This window comes from Numida meleagris, chromosome 7 (genome assembly GCF_002078875.1).
Source record: "Numida meleagris isolate 19003 breed g44 Domestic line chromosome 7, NumMel1.0, whole genome shotgun sequence".
Lineage (NCBI taxonomy): Eukaryota > Metazoa > Chordata > Aves > Galliformes > Numididae > Numida > Numida meleagris.
The window spans coordinates 21,837,495-21,861,546 of record NC_034415.1 but is presented as its reverse complement, the minus strand read 5'-3'; the positions used below and the strand labels follow the sequence as shown (position 1 = coordinate 21,861,546).

At 49.4% G+C, this 24,052-nt stretch overlaps 2 protein-coding genes across 2 annotated transcripts; both read right to left on the bottom strand.

Annotated features, from left to right (window-relative positions):
• On the bottom strand, nucleotides 1,434–9,298 carry LOC110402750 (cytochrome P450 4A6-like). Its single transcript, XM_021405157.1, has 12 exons — nucleotides 8,683–9,298; nucleotides 8,365–8,506; nucleotides 6,563–6,607; nucleotides 6,198–6,325; nucleotides 5,691–5,818; nucleotides 5,445–5,596; nucleotides 5,153–5,259; nucleotides 4,505–4,695; nucleotides 4,023–4,156; nucleotides 3,533–3,597; nucleotides 2,981–3,063; nucleotides 1,434–2,739 (listed from the first exon to the last, which is right to left on the bottom strand). Exons 1-12 carry the CDS (start codon nucleotides 8,866–8,868, stop codon nucleotides 2,571–2,573), a joined length of 1,530 nt encoding a protein of 509 aa, XP_021260832.1. The 5' UTR covers nucleotides 8,869–9,298; the 3' UTR covers nucleotides 1,434–2,570.
• On the bottom strand, nucleotides 14,142–23,149 carry LOC110402749 (cytochrome P450 4B1-like). Its single transcript, XM_021405156.1, has 12 exons — nucleotides 22,500–23,149; nucleotides 19,394–19,538; nucleotides 18,681–18,725; nucleotides 18,235–18,362; nucleotides 17,409–17,533; nucleotides 16,932–17,083; nucleotides 16,372–16,478; nucleotides 15,788–15,978; nucleotides 15,374–15,507; nucleotides 15,218–15,282; nucleotides 14,777–14,859; nucleotides 14,142–14,621 (listed from the first exon to the last, which is right to left on the bottom strand). Exons 1-12 carry the CDS (start codon nucleotides 22,677–22,679, stop codon nucleotides 14,453–14,455), a joined length of 1,524 nt encoding a protein of 507 aa, XP_021260831.1. The 5' UTR covers nucleotides 22,680–23,149; the 3' UTR covers nucleotides 14,142–14,452.

Below are 24,052 nucleotides of genomic sequence, written 5' to 3'. Positions count from 1 at the left end.
ACCTGCTGGTCCCAGGTGATACCACTAGCAAAGGCAGGTGAGTTCTGCCTACCCCTGAGGATATGTAAATTATTCCAGGTGGTTTAATTGAGGGGTTGCTGTATAGGGTTGAAGTGTTGGAGAATGGGAGGTTAGCTCCAGCCTTGCCCCATGCAGGGCAGCCTTGGGGTGATGTCTTGGTGCTAGGCTCCTCAGCGCCCAAGCAACGGGATTTGGACCTGCAGAGCATAAAAGGAGGTTTGGCACCTCGATGGGAGTGAGTGACACTGGAAGAGCACATGGAGGGACTATCACAGCCCCTTGGGGTGCAGCCTGGTGGCACTGGTGCAAGTGGGAGCGGGGCACGCAAGCTAGATGCATGTGGGCAACGGGGCCATGAAGTTTTTGGTCTTGATTCAAGGTACTGAGAGCCAGAAGTAAAATACCATCCATTGTTGGTTTATACACCCTTAGTAGCCAAACAAACATCCCTGGAGCCGGTCCTTATCACTTTATTACACCTGCTAGAGTGAATAGATTAAAGAGGACAGGGGAGGGGGGAGAAAGCAGAAGAATCCAGGAGAAAAAAACGGGTTTGGGGATTGTTAATTATTCTCTGGGGTCTCTAATCTTTAACTGGCAAACAGCATCGCTAACTGTCTTAAAGCCCCTCCTGGAACATCCTGATAATAAGCCATCTGCATGAAGGCACCCCGTTATCTGCCCTCCTCCAGCCGTCTGTGACATGGCTGGAGTGGGAGATAATGGATGTGCGGCGTGTAATAACGACACGTCATTCATGATTATCGGCCCGATACCCAACCTTTTAGCTCCATTGTTTGTGCATAAAAAAAAAAAAAAAAAAAAAAAAGGAGGGAAAAAAAGAGAAGGGGAGGGAGGGAAAGAAGAAAAAGGGGATTTTTGGTGCGATGTGTGCAGCCCAAAGCATCTCCCCGCCAAAGGGGTCGGCTCTGGTGGCATCTCCCTGAGGGGCTGTGGTACCCAGTAAGGAATTGCCCGTCCAGATGTTGTATCCATGGTGATGGATGGAGAGAGATGAGAGCACAGAATTGCCACTGCCTGGCAGGAGGTGTTGGGGACAGGGCTTGGGCAATGAGGTCTCCATCAGTCTCTCTTCGTGCGCTTCTGCAGTGGTGTGGGTGGAAGAGGTTGTGTTGTGCAGCCTTGGGGAAGGTGTCTGAGGGAGGTGGCAGAGCAGAAAGACCAAATCATTCCCTGCACATAACAGCCCAGCTCCAGCACCCAGCCCCTTGAAGATACAGGGGAAGAGGAGAGCTGGGGCTGATTTCTGAGAGCACTGTGAGCCTATGGGTGTTAAAAGGGTGGTGGCATCAGTGCTTCTATCTGTATGCAGCCCCTGTGCCTCAGTTTCCCCGATGCTCTCTGTGCCGGGAACGGGCAATGACCCCTTTCCCTGATCCTAACAACCCCCCCCTCCCGGAGAACCCATCGGCAGCGCCAGGCTGTTCTGCACGCAGAGCCGGGGGGGCTGCCCGCAAAAGGGGGGATTTGGGTTTCTCCCGGATCTCTCAGTGCCACCCAGCGGAGCGGCGCGGACCTGCACGATGAGTCGGGGGAAGTGTGTATGTGTGTGGGGGGGTCCAACGGCCATCCTCCGGCCCCCAGCCTCATGGGGCGGGCAGAGAACATCCCCGTGCTGTCGCCTAAGCCCCTCCAGCACGGCTCTCCGATGGCAGTTTTTCCCTTTCACTCGTGTACTGAGCGCTCAGTTCTCAGCCCGAGCAGGAAAAGTCCCAGGACCAACCCATGCTTTGTTTCTGCCTGCGGATTTTTGTTATTGCCACCACTACTTTTGTTCTGCTGCTTTCAAAGGCAGCTTGCTGCAGTTATTTCCTTACCACAGAAATGCTAACACTTCTCAGGGGATAAAACTTCTTCAGTAGCCTTTGTGGCTTGGGGAAATGCAGTGCCAGGACTGCACCCTCCGGTGCTGCAGAGCAATGGGAGCAGCTCATTCTCAACGGAGCTCAACCAGCTTCATCCTCTCCCGCTGACTGCAGGTGCAAAAGCATCCAGGGCCACTCTTCCAAACCATCTTGGCAAGGCTTTAATTGCGTTGTGGAGGAGGACAAGGCTAAGGGCATGTGGTGCTGAGGGCTTTCTCCAGGCTACCCAGTGTCTGAGCACCCTCAGCTCCAGGAAGTTCAGTGTCAGGTCAGGAAAACCTGCTGGCCTTCATTTTTGTAGCACCAGGCACAATAGCCAGCCCGTAGCCAGCCCATAGCTCATCAGGGCGGGGCTCATCCCAGAGCTTAATGTGGAGGTACCCAGACAGAAATCTCATCAGGACAGGCTAGAGGCGAGGAGAAGACAGAAGATCCCTGCTAACCCCCCAAAATACCTCAGTGGTGCTGTTCCTGCTGCAAAGAGGGGTCTTGAACCTGCTGGGCACGGGGTGCTCAGTGTGGGGATAGCGTGGGTGAGACATAAGGTGGGTCTGGTGGGTATCCCCCTCCCTGGCCCTGGTGTTCAAGAAGGCTGCAGGTTGGCCAGGGCGCACCTCTGAGGTGAGGGTGATCTTTGGAAACTGCTTGTGGTACCTCATAAGGTCAGTGAATCTTTTTCAAATGCAGGTGGATTCCACTGCTGGACTTGAGGATGAGTTGCTGTGTCAGCGTAGGAGGCTTGGAAGCGTTAGGAAACAGCTCGAAGCGGAGCAGGGTCAGCGCCAGAGCCACCTTCATCTCATTCATGGCAAACTGCTGCCCAATGCAGTTCCTGGGAGGAGGACAAGGGCTGAGATTGAAGCCTGCAACTTACTGAGACCTGTATCCACAGTGCCTTGGGTGTGGGAAGTGCAATGGAGCTGACAGAGCTCAGTGGAGATCCCATTATGGAGACTCCTTGAGGTGGCCAACCCAGCTTGACCCATGGGTGCTGAGATTAGGCTCGGGAGCACAACTCTGAGTGAGGAGCCCCACGCACCTATGAGGAGGGAAAGGGATGAAGGGTTTCCCACCTGGGTCCAGCAGAGAAAGGCAGGAAAGCATGGGAATGCCTGTGTGCTGAGTTCTCAGGAGAAAACCTCAGGGGATCAAATACCTGTAGGAGCAACAAAGGGCATATGGTCAGCACTGGCCCAACCATGAGCAGCACCAGGTTCTCTGCTGGTCCCCAAGGTAGGGCTGGAAGTGGTCTTTGCTGCTCCTGGCAAGCTGCAGCCAACATTCATTCATTCCTCTGCAAAGCCACTGGGTGCATGAGAAGAAGGTGCTGGTGGCTTTGCAGATCTTCCCCTTGGAGATATCTTATCACAGCTGCTGAAGGCAGGCAGAGTAGCTCCATGTTACCTTGCATGAAAGCAGGCTATTAAGCACCCTTTTCAAAGCCTTTGAGGTGTTTGGTAACATCACTGAGCTTTGCATTTGGATACAGACTATTGGAATAAAAGGCAAAAAAGCACCCACCCACCCAAAAAATATGGCATGGATGTGCGAGCTGCCTTGTTAAATGGCAGTGATAGTCTGGGCTCTGAGGTGATCTTCCCATTCCTGCTGTGAAGGTGACATACCTCAGGATCTTCCCACACATCCCGGTTCCTGTGAATGCCAAATATGTGCAATGAAATCTGGGAGCCTGGAAGTGAGAAAATACTCATGATGCGAAGAGTGAAGACCAGGAGTGTTTGGGGGATGCCCTCCATCCCTGGACTCTGCAGGGGCTGTGACAGAAGATCTGGCAGAAATATTTCCCAGCCTGTCCACATGGGTCAACTCTGAATCCTTCCCATGGAAGAAGCGATGGCCTCAAAGCTGGGCCCCACTCTGGTACTGATGGGTGAACCCCTACCCTTGGCCACAATCAGCATTATGCAGGCCCACTCTTGAGCTCTGAACACCTGGTTCCCTGTAGCATATGCTTGGGCCATGGCCAGCCACCCTTCCAGGCTCAATGACTGTGGTGCCCCTGTGCAGCCTTTTGGAGAGAGAAGTGAGACTGGAAGCCCCCCACCAGCCCCTCCACCCTTGTGATGGACAGCAGCAGGAAGGATGAACACAGACCTTCAGGTAAGCTGCGCCCATCAGAAAATGTGATAGGTCTAGAGAGTCTTCGGGATACTGAAGGGACTGGTGGGAACAGGCGCAAGCTCTCCTTGATGCACATGGTGCTGTATGTCATCTTCCCCAGGTCCTCCCTGAAAGCAAACCAGGGCTCAGGCTGTGCTTGTTGGCAGCAGTGTGGACACCAGACATAGAATCATAAATGTTGGAAAAGACCTCTAAGATCATCCAGTTCAACCCCACCCCACCATGCCCACTGACCACATCCCTCAGTGCCACATCCCCATGTTTCTGAAACACCTCCAGGGATGGTGACCCTCCCACCTCCCTGGGCAGGCTGTGCCAGTGCATCACCGCTCTTCTGGAGAATTTCTTCCTAATACCCAACCTGAACACTACCCCCCCTCCCTCCCAGCACAACTTAAGGCAATTACCTCTTCTGAAAAAAGCTCCAGGCAAAGAACTCAAAACTGCTAGCTCACCACTCAATGGTATCTCGGTTCCCCATGATCCCCTGGATCTCCTCCCTGCACCGTGTCTGGTGCTCAGGGTGCAATGCCATGCTGTACAGGAGCCACGAGATCCCGCTGGCTGTGGTGTCGTGCCCCTCGAACATGAATGTGTCTACCTCAGCACGCAGGTCCTCATCAGACAGGCCAGCTCCATTCTCATCCTACCAAAGAGGAGAATGTATCATTCTCATGCTGTCATTAATTGGGCTAGATCTACTGGGTATAAGAACAGCCCTAGATGTTGAGGAGAAAGGACCTGGTTTGGCTTCTCTTGTATCTCCCTGCATATCAGGAACTAAGCCAGGAGAAATTATATCCAATATGCGTGAGAGCAGAGCTGTTAGTTGCTGACTCTGCAGTCAACAGAGCCTGGGTTTTATTGGAATATCAGCTCCTGGCCCTTCAGCAGGACAGCCTATTGCAGGACAACTCATTTGTTCCCCTGTTATGTTTTTCAGTAGTTTGATTTTTTGGCTTCTGTTTAAGATAGTGGCACAAAAGAAAACCCTTCCCTTTCTACCCACCTTTCCACAAGCTAGAAAATAGGGATGCTAGTGCATCCCTCATGCCACAGAAGTACAGTCTACAGTGTCTGATGGGATTATTTCAAACCTTCACCTTGGTACAAAGAAGAATGTCCAGAAAATCCAAGTGTCTCTTCATCAGGATCTTGTCTAGTTCCTTATCATTGGAGAGCAATATCTTTCTTTCTTTTATTACTTTATCTGTGTAGAAAAATGATCAATGTTAGATGCATCCTGTCTCACCAGAAAGCTCACCATTGTTAGTTCAGCCTCTTGGACCCTGTTTAATGTGTAACTCTCTGGCCAATGCTTGCTGCAACCCCACTGAGCTAGTCCTGATGTGAGTGTGCAGGAGGTGCAGCTGGGAGAGCAAGGAGCAGAAATACCTGTGTGGGCATGGGCCTTCCTACAGGCGTCCTGAAACTTCCGGCTGCTGCGAGTCAGGTCATAGAAGGCATCTTGGTAGGAGAAAGCCTGTATCCTCTTATTTATGAGGTAGCTCATGTCAAAAACTGCTTTGATATAACTATCTGAGTTGCTGTAAGAGACCAAGGTCAGAGTTGGTGTTAGCAATGTGAGTGGAGTAAACAGGGGCACTTGCTGTCCCAGAATTGGGAAGTTTGTGTGCTGACCTCTGAGTCTGGCAGTTGCTGTTGTAGCTGAAGGCACATTTCATGATGCTGTCCAGTGTCATCAGGCTGACATCTTGGAAGAGCTCTACCGACTTCTTCTTGTCTGTGATATTCTTCTCCCATTTATCCTAGTCATGGAGAAAGTGTGAGGAGGGACAGACTTCCAGAGCAGACTCAGCCACAGTGCCATCAGGTCATGTTTTCCTGTCCCTATCTCTTAGACAGCTAATTATGTTCTCAAAAAAAGAGGCCCTAGTTCACTTTGCATGCTGTGAACTTAATCAAATCATTCTGTACCTTTCTTTTTCCACGTTTACCATTGCTGGGCGAGGAATGGATATTCTAGCTGTGGTTGATTTCATTGGAAAGCAGGTGAAAGAGAGAATAAGTGCAACAGCCAGAGGAAGAAATTTCAGAGAAACAAAACCAAAAAGAAAACTTCAGAAAAGAATCACCCCCCAAAAGACAGAGCTCTAGGAACTGCCTATTTCTCTTCCCCTCTCTTACCAACATCACTTTGACTGAGTCTGACATCAGGGGCACGTAAGATTTCAGCACATCGTAGTGAAAAGCTGGAGTGAGCAACTTCCGATGCTGAAACCATTTGTTTCCATTCAAGATCAGCAATCCTTTGCCTGTAGACACCAAAAACAGCCATCAGCTACTCCAGATTCTGCCGTGGCTCCGGCATCCTCACTGCTGTTCTTGGCCAAGCAGCAGGTGACGTGCAGGGCCTGGAGGGAAGACATGCTCCTCCATGATGGGGGCAACTCCAGTGCTAATGCTCACAGCCTAACCCTCCTGTTTGTGTGCTCTGGTTTTAGGATGGAAGAAAGCGAAATAAAGGAAGACAAGAGAAGAAAACTACTCACCGATCCAGGGAACTAAGAAATGATAAGGTACATTAGGCTTGAGATCTGTAAAACAAAATAAAGACCAGAATGGTATAAATGGCTAATGAATTCAATGTATCAAGAAAATTCAGGATAAATTGCCAGTAGAATCCCTCCTCTTGATCACAGTGTACATGGGTCACTCCAAAAGTAATGCCTCCTATTTATTTCCATGGAAACTATAATAGCTACGAAGAGCACAATAACCCTATTTGATAGAGCAAATTCTCAGCTACAAAACACTATTTTTCAACTTTGTCACCACCATTATCTGTGCATTTTTGCCAGCAATGAACAAGAAGCCTGCATGCCATGCCTGTAAAAATCTGCACCAATGGAGGTGACCTACTGTTTCACAGCTGCTAGGATGACATTATTGCTGGGAAAATGTTGCCCACAGTCTATTTTTCATCAGCCCAAACAGATAGAAGTCAGAAGGCACCAAATCTGGACTACACAGTTGGTGTGGGATGATGGCCTGCCAAGACCGGCAATGTACTCCACATTCTTCAAACTGGCACAGGGCTTGGTGTTATAGTGTTGCAAGAGAAATGTTGTCTTCTCAAAGTTCACGCTTTCAGCTTAGTGTCATGATAAAGCAGTCAGAGCTGATGGGTTGTTTGGGTTCCAGGAAAACCAGAAGGGTTCCCCCTTTCCCATTGCAAAGGACAGCATGCATCACTGTACCCACTGAGGGCCGCATCGTGAACATTTTCTTTGATGTGGAATTTGCATGTCACCACTCGCCACTCCATGGACTGCTCCACATGACTCTGGCTTATAGTTGTGACACCATGTTTTGTCAGTGGTGATGATGTGATCCAGGAAACTATCCCCTTCAGCCTCTTTTTGGTCCTGACAAACTTGCAAATGGTGTTCTTTCTGTACCCGTGTAAGCACTATGTAGACCAACATGGTGTAAACTTTGCAATATTCCAACATTTCCACCATAGTTTCCAATGCATTGAAGCTAATATTCAGCTCCATATGCAGTTCCCCGGCTGCAATCCAGAGATGAACTGACTGAGACACTCTTAATCTCATGGAGTGACAGCTGTGCATGGCCATCTAGAATGTGGCTTGTCTTTCACATCGCTGTCACCACTGCTGAAATGCACCACCCACCTCGCTGCGCTCACGTCCATTGTTCGGTCTCCATAAACATCCAGCAAGTATCAATGATTGTCAACAGTTGCCATTTTTTCTGTATTCAGGAATTCAGTGACACACCTTTTCTTCATATGCACTTGCATGTCAAACTCAATTTTGTCATGCTGCCTCTCTGCTGCCATCTGTTGCATGGCAACAAAACGTAATGGAATATTGGTGGGAAGGTTCAGCCTCTACTGCTGTACCACCTCTGATGGTGTGGGCCAACATAATAAAATGGGAGGCATTACTCTCGGAGCCTCCCTTGTGTAATTAGTCTTGTTTCCATGTGTAAAATAACATTAGAAGTGAAGTTTAGAAGTGGTCTGCTACATATATGACCTCAGTGAACTTGGGAAAAATATGCGTGGAAAATAAACAGCCATGGCAGATCTCAAAGCAGAGAATAATGGATGTAAGTTCTTGGAGATCCACCAATCACAAGCAAAACACTCCACAAAAAGGAGCAGAGGGAAAGTCTTGAGATGTCTTCTGAGAGCCATTGCTCTGCCAGAGCACATTACTGGGTTCACTGGGAAGCACAAATATTGTGGCTGCTGATGCTGAAGAAGGGCACGCTTCCCGTGAAGTGTGGAGGACAGTAATCCCCAAACCCAAGTGAAGAGAATTACCTCCTCGTCCAAGTATAGTCTTGGCATACTCAGGATGGTGAACTACTAGAGATGACAGCACTGGTCCAAACCATCTGGGAAAGGCATACGGGTATTCTTCTCCCAGCGACATGATTAAATTCAGTATTTTATCGCTAGTAAACTGCAATGATAATTAAGCAGAAACTGAATTCAGGCAGAAAAATAAGGATGTGCAGGGAGAGCAGAGGCTAAATTTGCCTTCCCATGGAAACCACATGCAAGTTGTCTCCTCCTGGGAAACAGAGAGAGCCACATCTGGGACAAACCCACCCCGGCTAAGCCCAGCTCTGTCCTTACCAGATGGTTGTGTCCATAGAGCCAATGCTTTGGGGGACCAGGGAATGCCTCCAAGGCTTTGACAATCTTCTTCCTCTCCTGGTAGAATTTGACCACCTTCAGTAGGACAAAGATGACACCAAGCACTACAGACAGCTGCAGAATGACAGCAGAAGGTCTGGCTATGTTGTCCAGCAGAGACACCATGCTGGCCTGAGTCTGGGTGCCTGACCCTGCCTTGTCCTCCCTACTCCTCTTTGACTCCTCCAGTGGGGCTGGCAAAGTGCTGCTGATGCAAGGTCTGGATGAGTTTTATAGTAGTAGAGGTGTACCAGTAAGCAATGAGTCAGCTTGACCCACAGCCAGAATTCCTACAGTCCCTGTTGACCCTTTTATCTACTTGGAATAATCTGTGGATAGAAATGGCTTGTTAGCAAACACTCTGTAAATATTTACTTTTTCTGAAGGTCGTTACATCCCAACAGTGAGTGAAAATGCTTGAAGCAGCACAGGACCCCAGCTCTGCCTCCTTCATGTATGCCCTAGTGGATGAATGCTCAGGTCTGGTAGCCCCCAGCACACCCACGCAAGGCGAGAAGCAAACAGGCTACTTCTGTTGGACTGATCCAACCACCCTCAGCTGTAAAAATGGTGCCCTTAGTAACTGTAACAGCTCACAGCTGGACTGTAATCAAAGGAACAGCCAAAACCTGACCAGCCCATAAGGCACTGTGGTGTGCTTTCCAAGTGGTCCTATATAGATGAGCTAAGAGACAAAAGCATTGTCTAGAAGAATTGATGCTATCAATAGATAAGTCACAGTGTGGGAGTGCGGCAAAAATAGCTGCAGCAGCACTGAGGTTCATCTAACCTGATGGGAAGGGGTGGTGATATGATGGTGTTCAGTCTACAATCCTGGTGAGTCTTCCTTTCCCTGCCTGCAGGGCTGGGGGAGGGTTTGGGCTGAAAACTTGACACTTCTGGCTGATTTCCAGGTGTACTGCAAAGATATGGATCCCCAGATGGGTCGAAATAACTTCCCATTTGTGTGTCTGGATATTATGAAGATGTAATGAGTCATCAGCTGCTGGACCTGTCAGTCCAACATGTTAAAGTGTTGGGGCTCCTGAGTTGTGTGGGTGTTTCTCTTTGACTTAACATGTCTCTAAAACGAGGGTCTTCAGATGGATAGACGCTCTCCTTTAACATTTAGTCTTGCTTAGACTACTGCCAATTGAAAGCCACATTTTCTGCTGGTAGAATCACTTTATTAAATGCACACTGCCCTAGTCAGAGCATTTGAGACAGAGAGTTTGTAAGAAAATATCCTACAGCACCCACTGTTCAGGTATTACTTGACCCCATGACAATATCTGAAGGCTAGTGAACAGGGTGACTTTTCCCCCAGCTGGCTTGTGAGCTGTTTATTAATGATTGCAATGATTGCCCTTGGTATGGGCAGTTTCATTTATACTACAGTTTCTGAGCTATCCACCCCTTCTGAGAGCTTACAGGATAATTCTGAGGGCTTCTAGGGGACACTTTTGCTTTGGCTTGAAAGACATCACATTTACGAGCTACTCTAAGTCTGTTCTTGGGCTGCCAACACTCTTTTGCTTGTCTTCCAATGTAACACCATATTTCTTCTGTGTTTCCCTAGAAAAAATGCTGGGGTCACTTCCTCAGCTGGGATGACTCAAGCTAACTGGATTCTTGTTAGCATGGTGGGAAGATATATTGCAAAGAGCTGCACCCTTGAAACCTCTTTTAAGATGGGGTCTCTGATTCTTCAGGCTAGGAGGAAAAAGGAAGTATATCCCCTGGCTGGTGTTTATCATCGTGCTCTCTGCCCTACATCATTGCTAACATGCTGCGTTGTTTGACCCAGAGCCTGGTAAATCATTAGAGCCACATCAGCCAACAATATTGAAATTTAAAGAAAACACCAATACTTCTTGTCACACGAAGCTGAGGATTAAACTCTTGTGTTGGATAACTCCCATGACAGGATAACTTCCAGGACAAAACAGAGTGCTTTTCACACACTTGGCCAGCTTCATGATGCTCAGTGTATCTTGTTACACCTAGCTGGATCTGTGCAAAAGTTCAGGGAGTGGGAAGTTGTTCAGGTGGCAGAAGACTGCAGTATGTCAGGTCAGGCATTCCTCAGGGAAGGAATTCATCCTACGTTCATCTGTAGCCCAAGCAGGAGAGACTAGATTTGCTTTCACTTTCCTGAGCAGGAGTGTCCAACTCCAGGGATTTCACAGCCGTGGAAGATGCATCTTCTCTCTTCTGCACAGCACCTCCTGCTCTTCCTATCTTCCCTCCTCTATTCCTACCCTCTCCTCCCTCCTCTGCAGTGCTGTGATTAATAGGTAATTAGGAAAGGAGGCATTGTGGGCTGATGAGGAAGCTGGCTGGGAAGCCAGATGAAATCACAGAGAGGATTTGGACAGATCTGTCATGGTGCTTGGGGTTAACCTTGAAGTTAAGTTCAAGTGGTGCATACTACAAGAGATTGCATTCCCAACCTCCAATGCACCACGGACTCTGTCTCTCCTCCAAGTGTTTTTACCTCTCACTTAGTTCTAAAAAAGCCTTCAGTCTTATTCAGAGCCCCTCCAGGAAACAGCCCATCAACACCCAGCCTCTCCTCTGACCTTACCCATGACTATGGATGGGACAGAGAAGGAGAGGGGCTGAGGACCTGAGGGCAGTGGGTTGGCTTCTGTGGGTCATGTGCGCTGAAGACCTGCAGAACACTCAAAGAAGTTGGGTGCCTTGCCAGGGCCATGTGAAGGATGAAAAGAGAGATGGGGGTTGAGCCTTTGGTAGGCACAAATGGAGCTGCTTTAGGGTATCCTCTGACACCTATCCCATTACCAGACTGACTGATCTGGACCTGGCAGGCACCTTTCAGCAATCCCATATGAAATGGCAGAGAAATCCCCCAAGACTCACAGGTGGAGGGACCTGTCTGGGGAGTCACTGGCATGGAGTCAGACTAAACTTTATAATCGCCTAGAAATTCTCACTGGGACAAGGTCCCTGGAAAGTGTGTTTGATCACGGGTAACTGAGCAGGGTGGATTTTTACCCATCTGGTTCAGTGGTAGTTATTTAATAACCAGTATCAACTGCTGAGCATGGAGTCAAGAATACTTGGGTTGTCTTGAAGGTCAAGTGAGCGCAGAGCCTTGAGCTGATAGGGAAGACAGAGCAGAGTGACTAAACCCTCATTGATGGGGATTTCAGGCCATGAAAGTTGCTCTCGGGGTTTTGGGAGTCTTCCTACTTAATTTAGACACCTCCAGTGAAGCAATGACTTGGCGCATGCTGTTAGCATCCATTGCAGAAGGACTGCTCTGCCAAACAGGTGAAATTTAGGTGGCAAATTGGTACTTTGTCCCAGAGCATGACATTACAGCAGCTGCTTCCCTGGGTGTGCCTGTGTTTATTCGGGTAGGAAGAAGAGTCCAAGCCATCTGTCCCTGCGTATTCCTGTGGTGCTTAGTGCTGAGAGACAAAATATAGTTGTGTTGCCAACAAAAATAATATTTCAGGCTTCCTAACACATGATATATGAGGATATGATGGAAAGAGCCCAGCAAGTGTCGCAGAGTAATGTGAGCTGTCTGGATCCCATCTGACCACACGCATCTCTAGGGTGAATTTATGTCTGGAAGCATTTAATATGGCTGTCTTACAACTACGCTGCAATACTAATTTAATTTACAGGCTGCTCCCAGCCCAAAATCCCAGTGGGGTTTGGATGGGGACTGCTGGTAGCACCTGATAACAGGTTTGCACTGAGAGCCCCGTGGGTCCTGTGCAGGCACCACATCCCCTGGGGACAATGTGCTACCCTCTGTGCTTGGTGAGAAGGTGACACCAACAGGCTGGTGTGGGTAAGTGAGAAATGGGGCTGTTCAGCTGTAGCAATGAAAGAAATCCAATGAATACATACCCTACTGCACTCAGCAGAGCCCATCTCTTGAGAGCTAGTTGAATTAGTTATCCCGAAGTCTGAATCAGGCAGTCTAAGGTCAGTTCATCTTTGCAATTACCCTTCCAGCAGAAAGTAGGATTAAAGAATGAGGTAACCTCTCTGCATCTAGTCCTTGGCTGTCTTTATGCCATTGCTCTGGGTTATAAAATCCCACGTGACTGGGGCTCTTTATTACTGTCAAGTATCTTAATATCAAGCAAGGGGAAGTTATCTGGGGCGGAGGGGTGGCACTCTAAGGAATCACATGCTGGAAGGTGAGCCCATTGCTTGCTTGCTTTCACAGACACCCCACAGTGGGATGGGGGAGAAAATCAAAAAGTGCAAAACTTGTGTGTTGAGATGAGAACAGTTTAGTAAGAAGTTTAAAAAAATAAAAAATAAAATGGTAATACTACTAATAATAATAATAAAAAAAAAACAGCAAAACAAGTGATGAGCAGTGCAGTTGCCCACCAACAGTTGACCGGTGCCCAGCAGTCCCTTAGCAATGGCCATTCCACCTGGTCAGCTCCCCCAGTTTTACTGCTGAGCACAATGTTATAGAATACAGAATATTGCTTAGGCCAATTTGGGTCAGCTGTCCTGGTTCTGTCCCCTCCCCATCCAATATAGAGAGGTATGTTGTTTGGTTCTGGTGACTTCAGTTATTTTGATAAAAATTTTTCTCATTTTGCACTTCAGAATATGTTGGCAAGATACATTTTGCAGTAAATGTAGTTGCCTTTATGCTTGAATCTCAGGATAGAGCTGAAGGACACTCATTTCATTTAGTGAAAGGAGATGTGAGAGAAGGTTTTGGAGAAATATTTGTACTTACGTATCCAGGTCCGGTGTTTGCTTTGATTAGAACAGCAGGATATTACTGATTCACATTACTGTTATGGTCCTCTATATCTTCAAAACACATTTTCGGAGAGGCTGCTGCACAGCCATCCTTTGAGGTTTTGTGCAGTGCCTGCACCTGTTCTTGTGCTTTGTGTGTGCTCTTACAGAGCTGCATCCTAATCACTTGAGCACTTTTTCTAATTTATCAAGATAATTTCAAACCCTAATACCACCCTTCAAAGTTCTTGCAGACTCTCCTAGTTTTATAACAGCTGGATTTTTTTTTTAATAAGCCTTCTCTCTCTTCCATCATCCCCATCATCAGTAGATCAAGGACCTTTCAGACCCATGTTTAACAATCTCAGTGAAACATTGGATCAGGTTGGATATTAGGAAAAATATCTTCTCAGAAGGAATGGTGATTCATTGGCACAGGCTGCTCAGGGAGGTGGTGGGGTCACTGTCCCTGGAGGTGTTCCAGAACCATGGGGATGTGGCACTGAGGGACGTGGCCAGTGGGCATGGTGGGTTGAGGGCTGGATGATCTTAGAGGTCTTCTCCAACCTTAGTGATTCTATGAGATGCTGGGTTGGCTGGTGGGATGGAGCTGGTGAGCGTTAGCAATACAAACTCAATACAGTGGCTGTTACAGGAATTAATGGTTTATTAATGCAAAAATTACACCATATTTTGCAGCTTGAGCAAAAGTTCTGAGCCCAAGCTGTAATCAGTGCATTGAGTGCAATCAGGCATTGAGTAAGAGAAGAGAGGTGAGGTCAGCCCTGAGCTGACCTGCAGGCACTGGGGTGCCCACAGGGACAAGTTTGTCTGCTGGCAGCCACGCAGGAGCGAGGAATCCTCATCCCCAGAGCTGCTGTGCACCTTGTGTCCCAGGCAAACATTTTCTTCTGGTCTGCTCAGTCCCTCCCACTGATGCTTAGGCCATTTTCCAGCATCAATGGATTTTCTTTATGTACAAGTGAATGCCGTTCTTGGAGCGAAGGATGAGCCGAGGTATTTTCTGGGGGGGATTGCTGAGGTCAGGGGACAGCTCGAAGCGGAGCAGGATCAGCGCCAGGGCCACCTTCATCTCAATCATGGCAAACTGCTGTCCAATGCAGTTCCTGACATAAAGACAGCAGTCACCCAGGGCACGTGAGCAGGGGACAACTTAAGGGGCTGGAGAGATGAGCCCCTGGCACATGCTCCATTGGGCTAAGCCATTCCCAGGGACATAGATTTCTGCACCCTGCTGCTCTTCCCATCCCCAGTGTTTTACCTCATTCCAGCAGCAAAAGGCAGAAAGGCGTGAGAATGCCTGTTGGATATATTCTCTGGAGAAAACCGCATCGGGTCAAACACCTGGGAATGGAGTATGCACAGCAAGAAAAAAAGCAGTTATTTAAGGAGTAAAGGTACCGTGATTGGTACCCTCAGAAGTGCTACACCCCATAATTTCTGAACAACTCCACTGGAGAGAAGATACACTTTGAGGTGAACTGGAACTCATAAACCAGACTCCAGCCTTGCAGTACAAATCAGGCAGAGCAATGATTACAACTAAGAAACTGTGATTGCGTGGGTGCAATAGAATTCTTCACTTATAAGCTAAGCAAAATCGCCTTTGTGCCTGTTAACACAAGAAGCTTTCTGGAGCACTTCATTGCTACACCCAGTGCAGAGGCAGCACCAATGCTGCTGTCAGAGCACCAAAACTCACCAAAGGATCCTTCCACACCGTGGGGTTTCGGTGAATGAGATAAATGCTTATCGCAGTGACAGTGCCTGTAAAGCAGTTGAGGAGGAAAAGAGGGTTCAGTGGCACGGACACACAGTTTTACCACTGCCATGTCAGGCAGAACCAGGATCCTCAGACCTTCTGGCAGGGTGCGTCCGTCGTGGAAGGTGATGGGCTTGCTGAGCTGCCGGGACACACCAGGCACTGGGGGGTAGAGGCGAAGGCTCTCCTTGATGCACATGGTGCTGTAGGTCATCTTCCCCAGGTCTTCCCTGCAGAGGCAGGGGATGCTGAGCTGCCCATGCCCTCCTGCTGCCCCCTTGCAATGGATGGGGCACGGAGGGAGCATGGGCTGCTGCATGCTAGGCACCCCAATGATATTAATAACCATTCAGCAAGCTTAAGGTCAGTGTGGTGGTGAAACACAAAAAGCCATGACTACAACATGCATGCAGCTACCTGAAAAAAGCAATCCCTTAGCACTCTAGCTCCCAGGACTTGAAGGCATTGCTCACGTAGGAATGATTGCACTGAAGAAATGTGCATCCTTACCACTGAATAGTGTCCCGACTGCCCAGGATGCCCTGGATCTCCTCCCTGCACCGTGCCTGGTGCTCGGGGTGTGATGCCAGGCAGTACAGAACCCATGAGAGCCCACTGGCTGTGGTGTCATGCCCCTCGAACATGAATGTGTCCACTTCAGCGCGCAGGTCCTCATCAGACAGGCCAGCTCCAGTCTCATCCTAGCAACACAGAGACAGCTTCAGCAGCCCCATTTAACCCAGGAGGGAACATTGCAAAGGGAGGAGACGATGGCCTTGGATAAATCTCTGCTTAGACTGAATTTAGGGGCCACTTTTCTTTTGCCTGTAAACCCCTTTGTCCCCCTTATATTAAAACTACGAAATCCCTTTCCAGGTTGTCATCCTGGATGCTGCCAGCATCTCAGTGGTTGAACACTGGGACATCTCCATTATTCCTCATCTGGGTAGGACTGGGCATGATGCCTTCAGCTGGTGTAAGACAATGGGTCCTGGGGACCTCTGGGGGTTTGTGGCACTGCCACAGGGATGGATTTTGCTCCCTATGGCATGTATCCTCCTCAGCTGTGATGAGCCATGCACCTCACTGCTCACCTTGGCGCAGAGCAGAATGTCCAGGAAGTCCAAATGCCTCTTCTTCTGGATCTTCTCAAACTCTCGTTCATCTTTAAGGGACTCCTTTCGCTCCCGGATCACTTTGTCTGAGTAAATAAGAGCTGAAGACTCAGCAGGGCAGGAGATGCTGAGCCTGGAAATCACCTCCTGAACACAAAGCTGGACAAGGAGGTGGCTTCCTCCCTGCTCCCAGTGCATTGACACATGTATTTCTGCATGCCGGGTAGTTCTGCTTTTTCAGGAGCATGGCAACAAGTGACATGCACATGGCTGTTGTTGCAATAGCAGATCCTTTTCAGTAAAATTCTTTGTCTGCTGCAGCCCTCTTGGTCTGCAGGATCACAGCATAGGCAAGGGGGTAACTCATGCGTGGGGCTCCCATGGGGGTGCCTAATTCTCAGCTCTGGATAGGTTTCTTTGGGCCAGAGACTGGAGCCAGCAGATGTGGCAGACGTAGCACTTTGGCCAGGTCTGCTCCTTGAAGGCTCATTTGGATACCCTGTACAAAAGTTTTGGGAGAGGATAATGACCATGCATACCTGTGTGGTCATGAGCGAGTTGGCAGACCTTCCTGAACTGGTATCCGTGGGGGCTGAGCCAGAAAATGAAGTCATTGTGGTAGGGGAAGATGCGGAGTCGCTGGTGCACCATGCGGCACAGGTCATAGACAGCCTGGATGTAGGTGTTTTGCCTGGGAAGAAGGGAAGGGATTCACACTGCTTTAATATGCTGGGAGAGCACTACGTACCAGCCTGGAGTCTGCTCCATCCCCGGCCTCACCAGGGTTCATGAGTGGTGACTAACCAAGTATTAAGGGATAATGGCATCAGGAAGAATTCTGTATGCCTTCTGTAAGAAGGCTGCTGCACAACTACTGAGCAAGTGCTTGCCCCATGGACCCTGCAGTTTGAGTCAGGTTTATTTAGGTCAAAGCCTAAATTTGGGTGTGTTTCGACAAGCAGTTTAGCTGGTTTTGCTCTGAGCTGCAAATTTTCAGCCAGGGCTTGGGTACCGACCTGTCAGTCTGGCAGTTGCTGTGGTAGCTGAAGGCACATTTCATGATGCTGTCAAGAGTCATCAAGCTGACGTGCTCAAAGAGCTCCACGGGTTTCCCATTTGTGATCAGCTTTTCCCACTTATCCTAGTGGGAAAAGGAGACAAAAATGAGAAGGCAAAGGACATTGCATTCACCCTCCCATTAAGCAAGTGCTCAGCATGGGATATGTCCTGAAGGAATGGAGAAGTGAAGAGGATCTCTTAGTTGCTGTCAAAACTCCAGAGAAGCGAACCAGCAGACACAACAATGTGTTGGCACCAGGCTTCCCCCAGTCTCTTTTTTCTTTATCTGTCTCTCAAGAACATAAGACTGTGGTGCCCAGGATGCAAGTTTCTGATCAGGGCTTTTCCTGCATCTCATGATTTCTGTCCCACTGTGTTTTTCCAGCATAAAATATAGGAGCTCTTGCCCAAGGCTTCCCATAGGGTATCCCCAAAAAAACTATAAATACTATTTGGATCCTCTTTCCTTCTGGGGCCATAAGGATCCGGTGACCTAAAAGCTGAGAAAGGGAAGAGACAGAGGAGCATGGATGCACCTGAGTTCTCACAGCATGAAACCAGGTTGGGGAACAGAGCTTATGGGGATGGAATTTTGTCTTTGGTACAGATTGCCACCTAGTGGAATGGGCTGACACAACCGGCTTCCAGCTCCTTGCCCAAGCCACAGCTCAGCTTTGCAGGTACCAGCAGCCAGGGCACTGCAGGAAGACCCTGATCCCATGTTTGCAGACAGAATCACAGATAATAACATAGGACAGAAAGAGGAGCAGACACCATCCCTACCAGCATCACATTGGTAGACTCTGCCATGAGGGCTATGTAAGGCTTCAAGACATCGTAATGAAAGCCCGGCGTCAGGAGCTTGCGATGTTGGTGCCATTTGGGCCCATGTAGGATCAGCAAGCCATTCCCTTGGGAAACACAAGCAGTCAACACGCAGAACGGTTTCACTCATCTACAGACACAACACAACTAAATCTGCCACAACAGATTGTTTCCAGAGGTTGCGGTCACCTCCAGGTGTAAGCGATTCTCATATGAGTGGCTATGTCTGAACTTTAATTCCCAGAATCACAAAAACTAGCATTATTCAGCACCTTTTCCAGTAAGCAGAATAACTTCAGGACGTTTTTTTTTTGGAAGGAACACGTGCAATGCTGCTTATTTATAATGTGTTCTCAACTAACTTCAGGATCGTTCCTGGCAGGCAAAGGCCTGGGAATACCCACCAATCCATGGGATAAGGTGCTTATAGCTGAGGTTATCCTTGGGATCTGTAAAAGAAAGAGGGGAAAAAAAAAGAAAGAGAAGAAAACAGTAAATATTTCACCAGCATCATTCCACTGGTTGGCACCCGAAAGCTTGCCCTGGGGTATTGTTTTTAGTTGGGTGTGAAACTGAGCTGGTGGCATCCTTGCAGAACTGACTGCTATTTCATGACAAAACAATCCTGTTGGGGCTGAATGGTGAGAAAATGTATAAACGTAGATGCTCAGGCTGGAGTAAACAAACGTATTGGTAGTCCAAAGTTGAACGGGCATGTTGCAGGGTAAATGATTAACCTTCTCACATGCACTGCTGAGCACCTTTCTCTCTGGATGCACCAGACCAATGGCTCAGTGGGACTGAGCCGACACCAAAGCTCTGAGCTGTTCTCTCCTTGCTGGCATCAGGCTCTGAGAAGGGAGCTTTTCAAGGAGGACTCGAGGAAGTTAGATTTGCTAGTAGATTTTGAGGACCCCTGGTCCCTTGCAGCCCTCAGTGGGCCATGAAGCTGCGTGCATGGAGCACCTAGCAGCCAGATCTCTCTGTAAAATAACCCAAAGTTGATTTCTGTAATACAACCTATCTGTGACAGCCTGCCTTGCTGAGAATTGCCATCCTGGCATGGGAAAGCTGCAGCCTGTGGCTGCTGCTCCACAGCTGAACCATTGCCTCTTACCTCCTCTGGCAAACAGGGCTTTGGCATATTCAGGGCTGGAGACCACCAGGAATGCTGAGAAGCCCCCGAACCAGACAGGGTGGGCGTGTTCATACTTCAGTGCCCAGTCCTCTGCCTTTTCCAGCTGGTCTTCCTCTTTGAGAAACTGTAGTTGTGGAGAAGGGAAAAGAGACAGAACACTCGGATTTGGTGAAAAAAAGAAAATTTCCTAAGCCACTGTTTTCAAAAGCTCAACGTCTTCCTGCATCACAAAACCAAGCCATCACCACCAAGGGGCTGTCCTGGGTTTGCAGGGCAGGAGAAGCAGATGTGCTTATTACCTTCAACCATCATATAAAATAATTCTTCCTAACCAATTGATCATAGCCATGGAGAACACCCTCATGGGCAGAAGTGCACACTGCCTATTGTTGCATGTGTGGACGTCATTGCTTGTAGCAGTGGTAGCTGGCAGTCCACTCTTTGAAAGCAATCATCGTTTTATTGCTTTTACAGCCAGTTTTATTGTATATTAAGCAGGCAACAAGCAACAAACCAGTTAGATGGGTTAGTGCAAAGATCGAGTCACAGGCAGAGATAAAAAGACCACACGTACAAATTCCCTTTTCTTTAAACAAAAACTGCTCTGCTAAAGCTGCTAACTCATGCACAGACCTAGTCCAGCTATGACAATGCACAGAGGGAAAGATTTTTGTGAGCTAGGGCTGAAACAGTCACTGCTGAAGTTCAATTCCATTTGAAGTGCAACAAATTCGATAGCAGTGTAGAAATGAGCCGCAATGTCACCCTATTTACCAAATCGAGGGAATGTTTGCTCAGTTCCTTTAGTGCTGACATCTCTTGGTTCTGCTATTTGCTTGGCTGGCATTTCTCAAGCGGGTGTTTGTGTCCTGGTGCTGTCCCAGGGGGTTCAGCAGCAGCCGAGCCACCCACCAGCCTATACCTTAGACAGTATCAGCAGAAAGGGGACTTGATATGATGCCTGTGTTTCCTCCTGTTGGTGCAATAACAGAAAGCATAAACTTGCTGGAAGAAATTGGGGCAGCAATAAGCCTCGCTGTGCTTGGCTTTTCCAAGTGGCTCAAGTCCCAGTAACCGAGTCATTGCACCTTCGAAGCATCGGCACTCAGTTTGATCCATGCCGCTGGGAGTAATCCCAGAGCAAAGGGCAGATGAGTTCATGTGCAAGGAGAGGTTATTAAAGAATCATTGAGGTTGGAAAAGACCTCTAAGATCATTCAGTTCAACCCCACCCCACCATGCCCACTGACCACATCCCTCAGTGCCACATCCCCATGGTCCTGGAACACCTCCAGGGACGGTGACCCCACCACCTCCCTGGGCAGCCTGTGCCAGTGCAGCACCGCTCTTTCTGAAAAGAGATTTTTCCTAATATCCAACCTGAGCCTCCCCTAGAGCAACCTAAGGCCATCACCTCTCATTCTACTGTGGTCACCAACAAGGCTAGAGAAGAACATCCACTGACAGCTCCTGCTTCTTAACCAGGGCTCTAGATGTGAGGTTTTGGGTAAAGAAAAAAAAAAAAAAAAACAAAAACCAAACACAAACCAAACCAAACGAAACAGCACTTCTGTATCTTCCTCCCTTGGGTGTTTTGAAAGGAAAGTATAACCCCAGCTCCTCTAGGAAAGAAAAGCGATAGCCTGATCTCACATTGAAATGCAAGCTTTGGAATGGATCCAGCATTAAAAGCATCTGGGAAGAGGTGCCTAAGGGGATTTTTAATGACCACACACTGATAACAAATGAAGCAGAGGAAACACAGGAGCTGAAATCTGAGCAATGAGCCGCACCACTCTCAGTCAAAAATAGGCATCTTCCACTGGATGCTGAAACAGGCGAGATGCACACGAGAGACTGCTGAGGGACTGAGCCCTCCTGGGCCACCTCCCTCTGCTCCCCAGGAGCTGTGGCCATGAGGAAGGGTGGCCAGAGACTGACACTCTGGTTTTTAATAGCCATGGTACTGCAGTGAGACAGAAATAGATGGAAATAGGAGATCTCAGTGTCCCCCTGAATACACCTGCCAGACACCCTGCCAGCTCCTCCTCCACCAAGGCATCTACAGATGTTGCTTTCAGCATGTCTCCAGGGCTTTGACAGCTTCCTCACTGGCTCACAACTGCTGGCTTCTAGCAAACTTAGCAGCACGGAGTCAGTAAAACTAACGGAACTCTCCTGCAACAACAGAAGCATGCCCAACGTAAAAGGTTACCTTTGTCCAAGGTGAAAGGTAAATTGAGAACAACCTAGCAATTATGGGTGTGAGTGATCAGCACCAAAGAGTGCTTTGTCCCAGTATAATCTGGCACAACTGAGAATCTGATGAACATGCTCTGTTTAACTGCAGTTTTAAAGTCTAACTGGCACTGCAACAAACCCCGGAGCTGGCCTGGGCTCGTGCTTGTGTTGCCAAGAGCCCATCGGCCCCATCAGACACAGAGAGACTGCAGCATGGATGTGGTCACTCAGGGGTCCCCTGTCTGGCTGAATCTTTTCACCAATTTTTCCACCTAGCTCTTTGAGTTGGTTGTTATTTAATGCGCCAGGGCAGGGGATCAGCAGAGCCCAGCTGAGGGGTCAGTACGCTTTTAGAATCACAGCATGGCTTGGGGTGGAAGTGATCTTAAAGACCATGAGGGCAGGGACACATCCCACTAGAACAGGCTGCCCAAGGCCAGGCTGGATGGGGCTTTGAACGCTTCCAGCACAAATTGAAAAGCTTTTCCATTTTTGCCTTAATTAAAAAGCCTTTCACACTGTCCAGCTCACAAAGCTGCCAGCAAGCAGCAGCCAAGCTGATCTGCACAGACAAGTGCATACCTTGAAGTACAGCCATGCGCTCCAAGCATGACTTTCTTATGTACATAGATGTAGTTAGCCATGGGTTTGAATCAACCTCATAAAGCCTTAAATCCTGTCTCCTCACCTCGCCAGCCTGCTACCGCCTCTTTCCCCATCTCATCCACGCACCTCTCCCAGCGATCACAGGCAGAGAAAAGGCACGGCGAGAAAAAGGCCCTCCCGCACATCACCCCCACGCGTGTCACCCCCTCCCGCAGTTCCCACCCGCGCCCCTCCGCACCTCCTGAACGTGCCCCAGCAGCCAGTGCGTAGGGTGCCCGGGGAAGGCGGCCAGCGCCCGCAGCAGCTCCCGCCGCCGGTGGTACAGCTGGATGGCCTTCAGCAGCACGCACGTCAGGCAGAAGACGGCGGCCAAATGCAGCACCCGGGCCACGTCCACGCCGAGCCAGGACGCCTTCATCCCTGCGGTGTCCCGCGAGCACCGGCACCGGCGCTCTTATCCCCGCCGGCGGCCAACGCAGGGCGGAGGGGCCGGGCCCGCGGTCCGAGCGGCCGCCGAATCACGGCAGCGCTTATTGCGAGCGGAGCATCCAGCCCTGCCCGCCGCCGGGGCTCGGGCAGAACGGGAGGAGGAGGAGGAGGAGCTCGGGCGGTGCTGGGCACGGAGGGAGGAGGGGAAAAACCCGGAGCTGCCTAGGAGCTGCCTCGGGTTCCCCCCGTCACCTTTACGTATACGTATGTTCCTAATTGCCCCAGTCAATTCAGTTCTCTTCTTGGGATACCCGACGTGGATATTCGGCAAAAATACTGGTTGTGGAGTTTCAAGGCTTTACTCCAGTGATGCTCTTGTGGTATGACTCCTACAAGAGCTGAGCTGTAATTTTAAGCTATAGCTTAAAAACAGCAGTGACAAAATGTGGAGGTACATTCCCCACAGTGAGCTTGGCAAGGGACAGACAAGACCCGTCACAGGGCAAGTCATGGACATAAAGCAATGCCCGAAGCCATGGGCTGAGTGACAGCCAGGTGTTCCTGCAGCAGTGGGTGCACAGTGGTACCACCAGGCTTTGGGGACTGCTCCCGTGTGGCTTCATGGGGACAAACTCGTGGCTGATGGACACGAGGGGATGCTGTGGAGAACTGGAATTGTTTAGCATGGAGAAACATAGAATCAGAGAATCATTAAGGACGGAAAAGACCTCTAAGACCACCAAGTCCAACCACCATGCCCACTGACCATGTCCCTCAGTGCCACATCCCCACGGTTCTGGAACGCCTCCAGGGACTGTGACCCCACTACCACCCTGGGCAGCCTGTGCCAGTGCATCACCGCTCTGTCTGAGAAGGAATTTTTCCTAATATCCAACCAGAACCTCTCCTGGAGCAACTTAAGGTCATCACCTCTCATCCTATCACAGTTACGTGGGAGAAGGGGCTGTTGCCCATCCCTCCGCAACTTGCTTTCAGGGCACTGTAGAGAGCGGCCTCAGGTGTAAGTATCTTGGCCTCAAGATAACATTTAATTGTGCCTACAACCGGTATTTGTAGGGGACACCCCGTCCACGGACGGTGGTAACGGGCTGACTCTACAGCAGCAGGGCCGCCCTGGCGGAGACGGGATTCGAACCGTCGGTCTCTCCCACCACTGTCACCTCAGCGTCTCTGCGAGCAGGAGATTGCTCCGTGTGGAGGCGGGATTCGAACCCACGTCGCCGCACACCACTTTCACCCCAGCGGAGAGGCGGGGCGGGTCGCGCCGCCCAACGGGAGCTCGGCTTGCTGGCGTGCGAGGGGCGGGCCGCGGCGGCGCCGGCAGCGGCCATGGCGCGGGCG

Coding starts and splice junctions, on each gene's coding strand:
- LOC110402750 (XM_021405157.1), bottom strand. CDS start 8,868: ATGGTGTCTCTGCTGGACAACATAGCCAGACCTTCTGCTGTCATTCTG. Junction 5,819..6,197: donor ACTCAGTCAAAGTGATGTTG/GTAAGAGAGGGG, acceptor CTCCATGACTAG/GATAAATGGGAGAAGAATAT. Junction 4,696..5,152: donor ACATTCTTCTTTGTACCAAG/GTGAAGGTTTGA, acceptor CCTCTTTGGTAG/GATGAGAATGGAGCTGGCCT.
- LOC110402749 (XM_021405156.1), bottom strand. CDS start 22,679: ATGAAGGCGTCCTGGCTCGGCGTGGACGTGGCCCGGGTGCTGCATTTG. Junction 15,979..16,371: donor ACATTCTGCTCTGCGCCAAG/GTGAGCAGTGAG, acceptor CTGTGTTGCTAG/GATGAGACTGGAGCTGGCCT. Junction 14,860..15,217: donor CGGTGTGGAAGGATCCTTTG/GTGAGTTTTGGT, acceptor CTCCATTCCCAG/GTGTTTGACCCGATGCGGTT.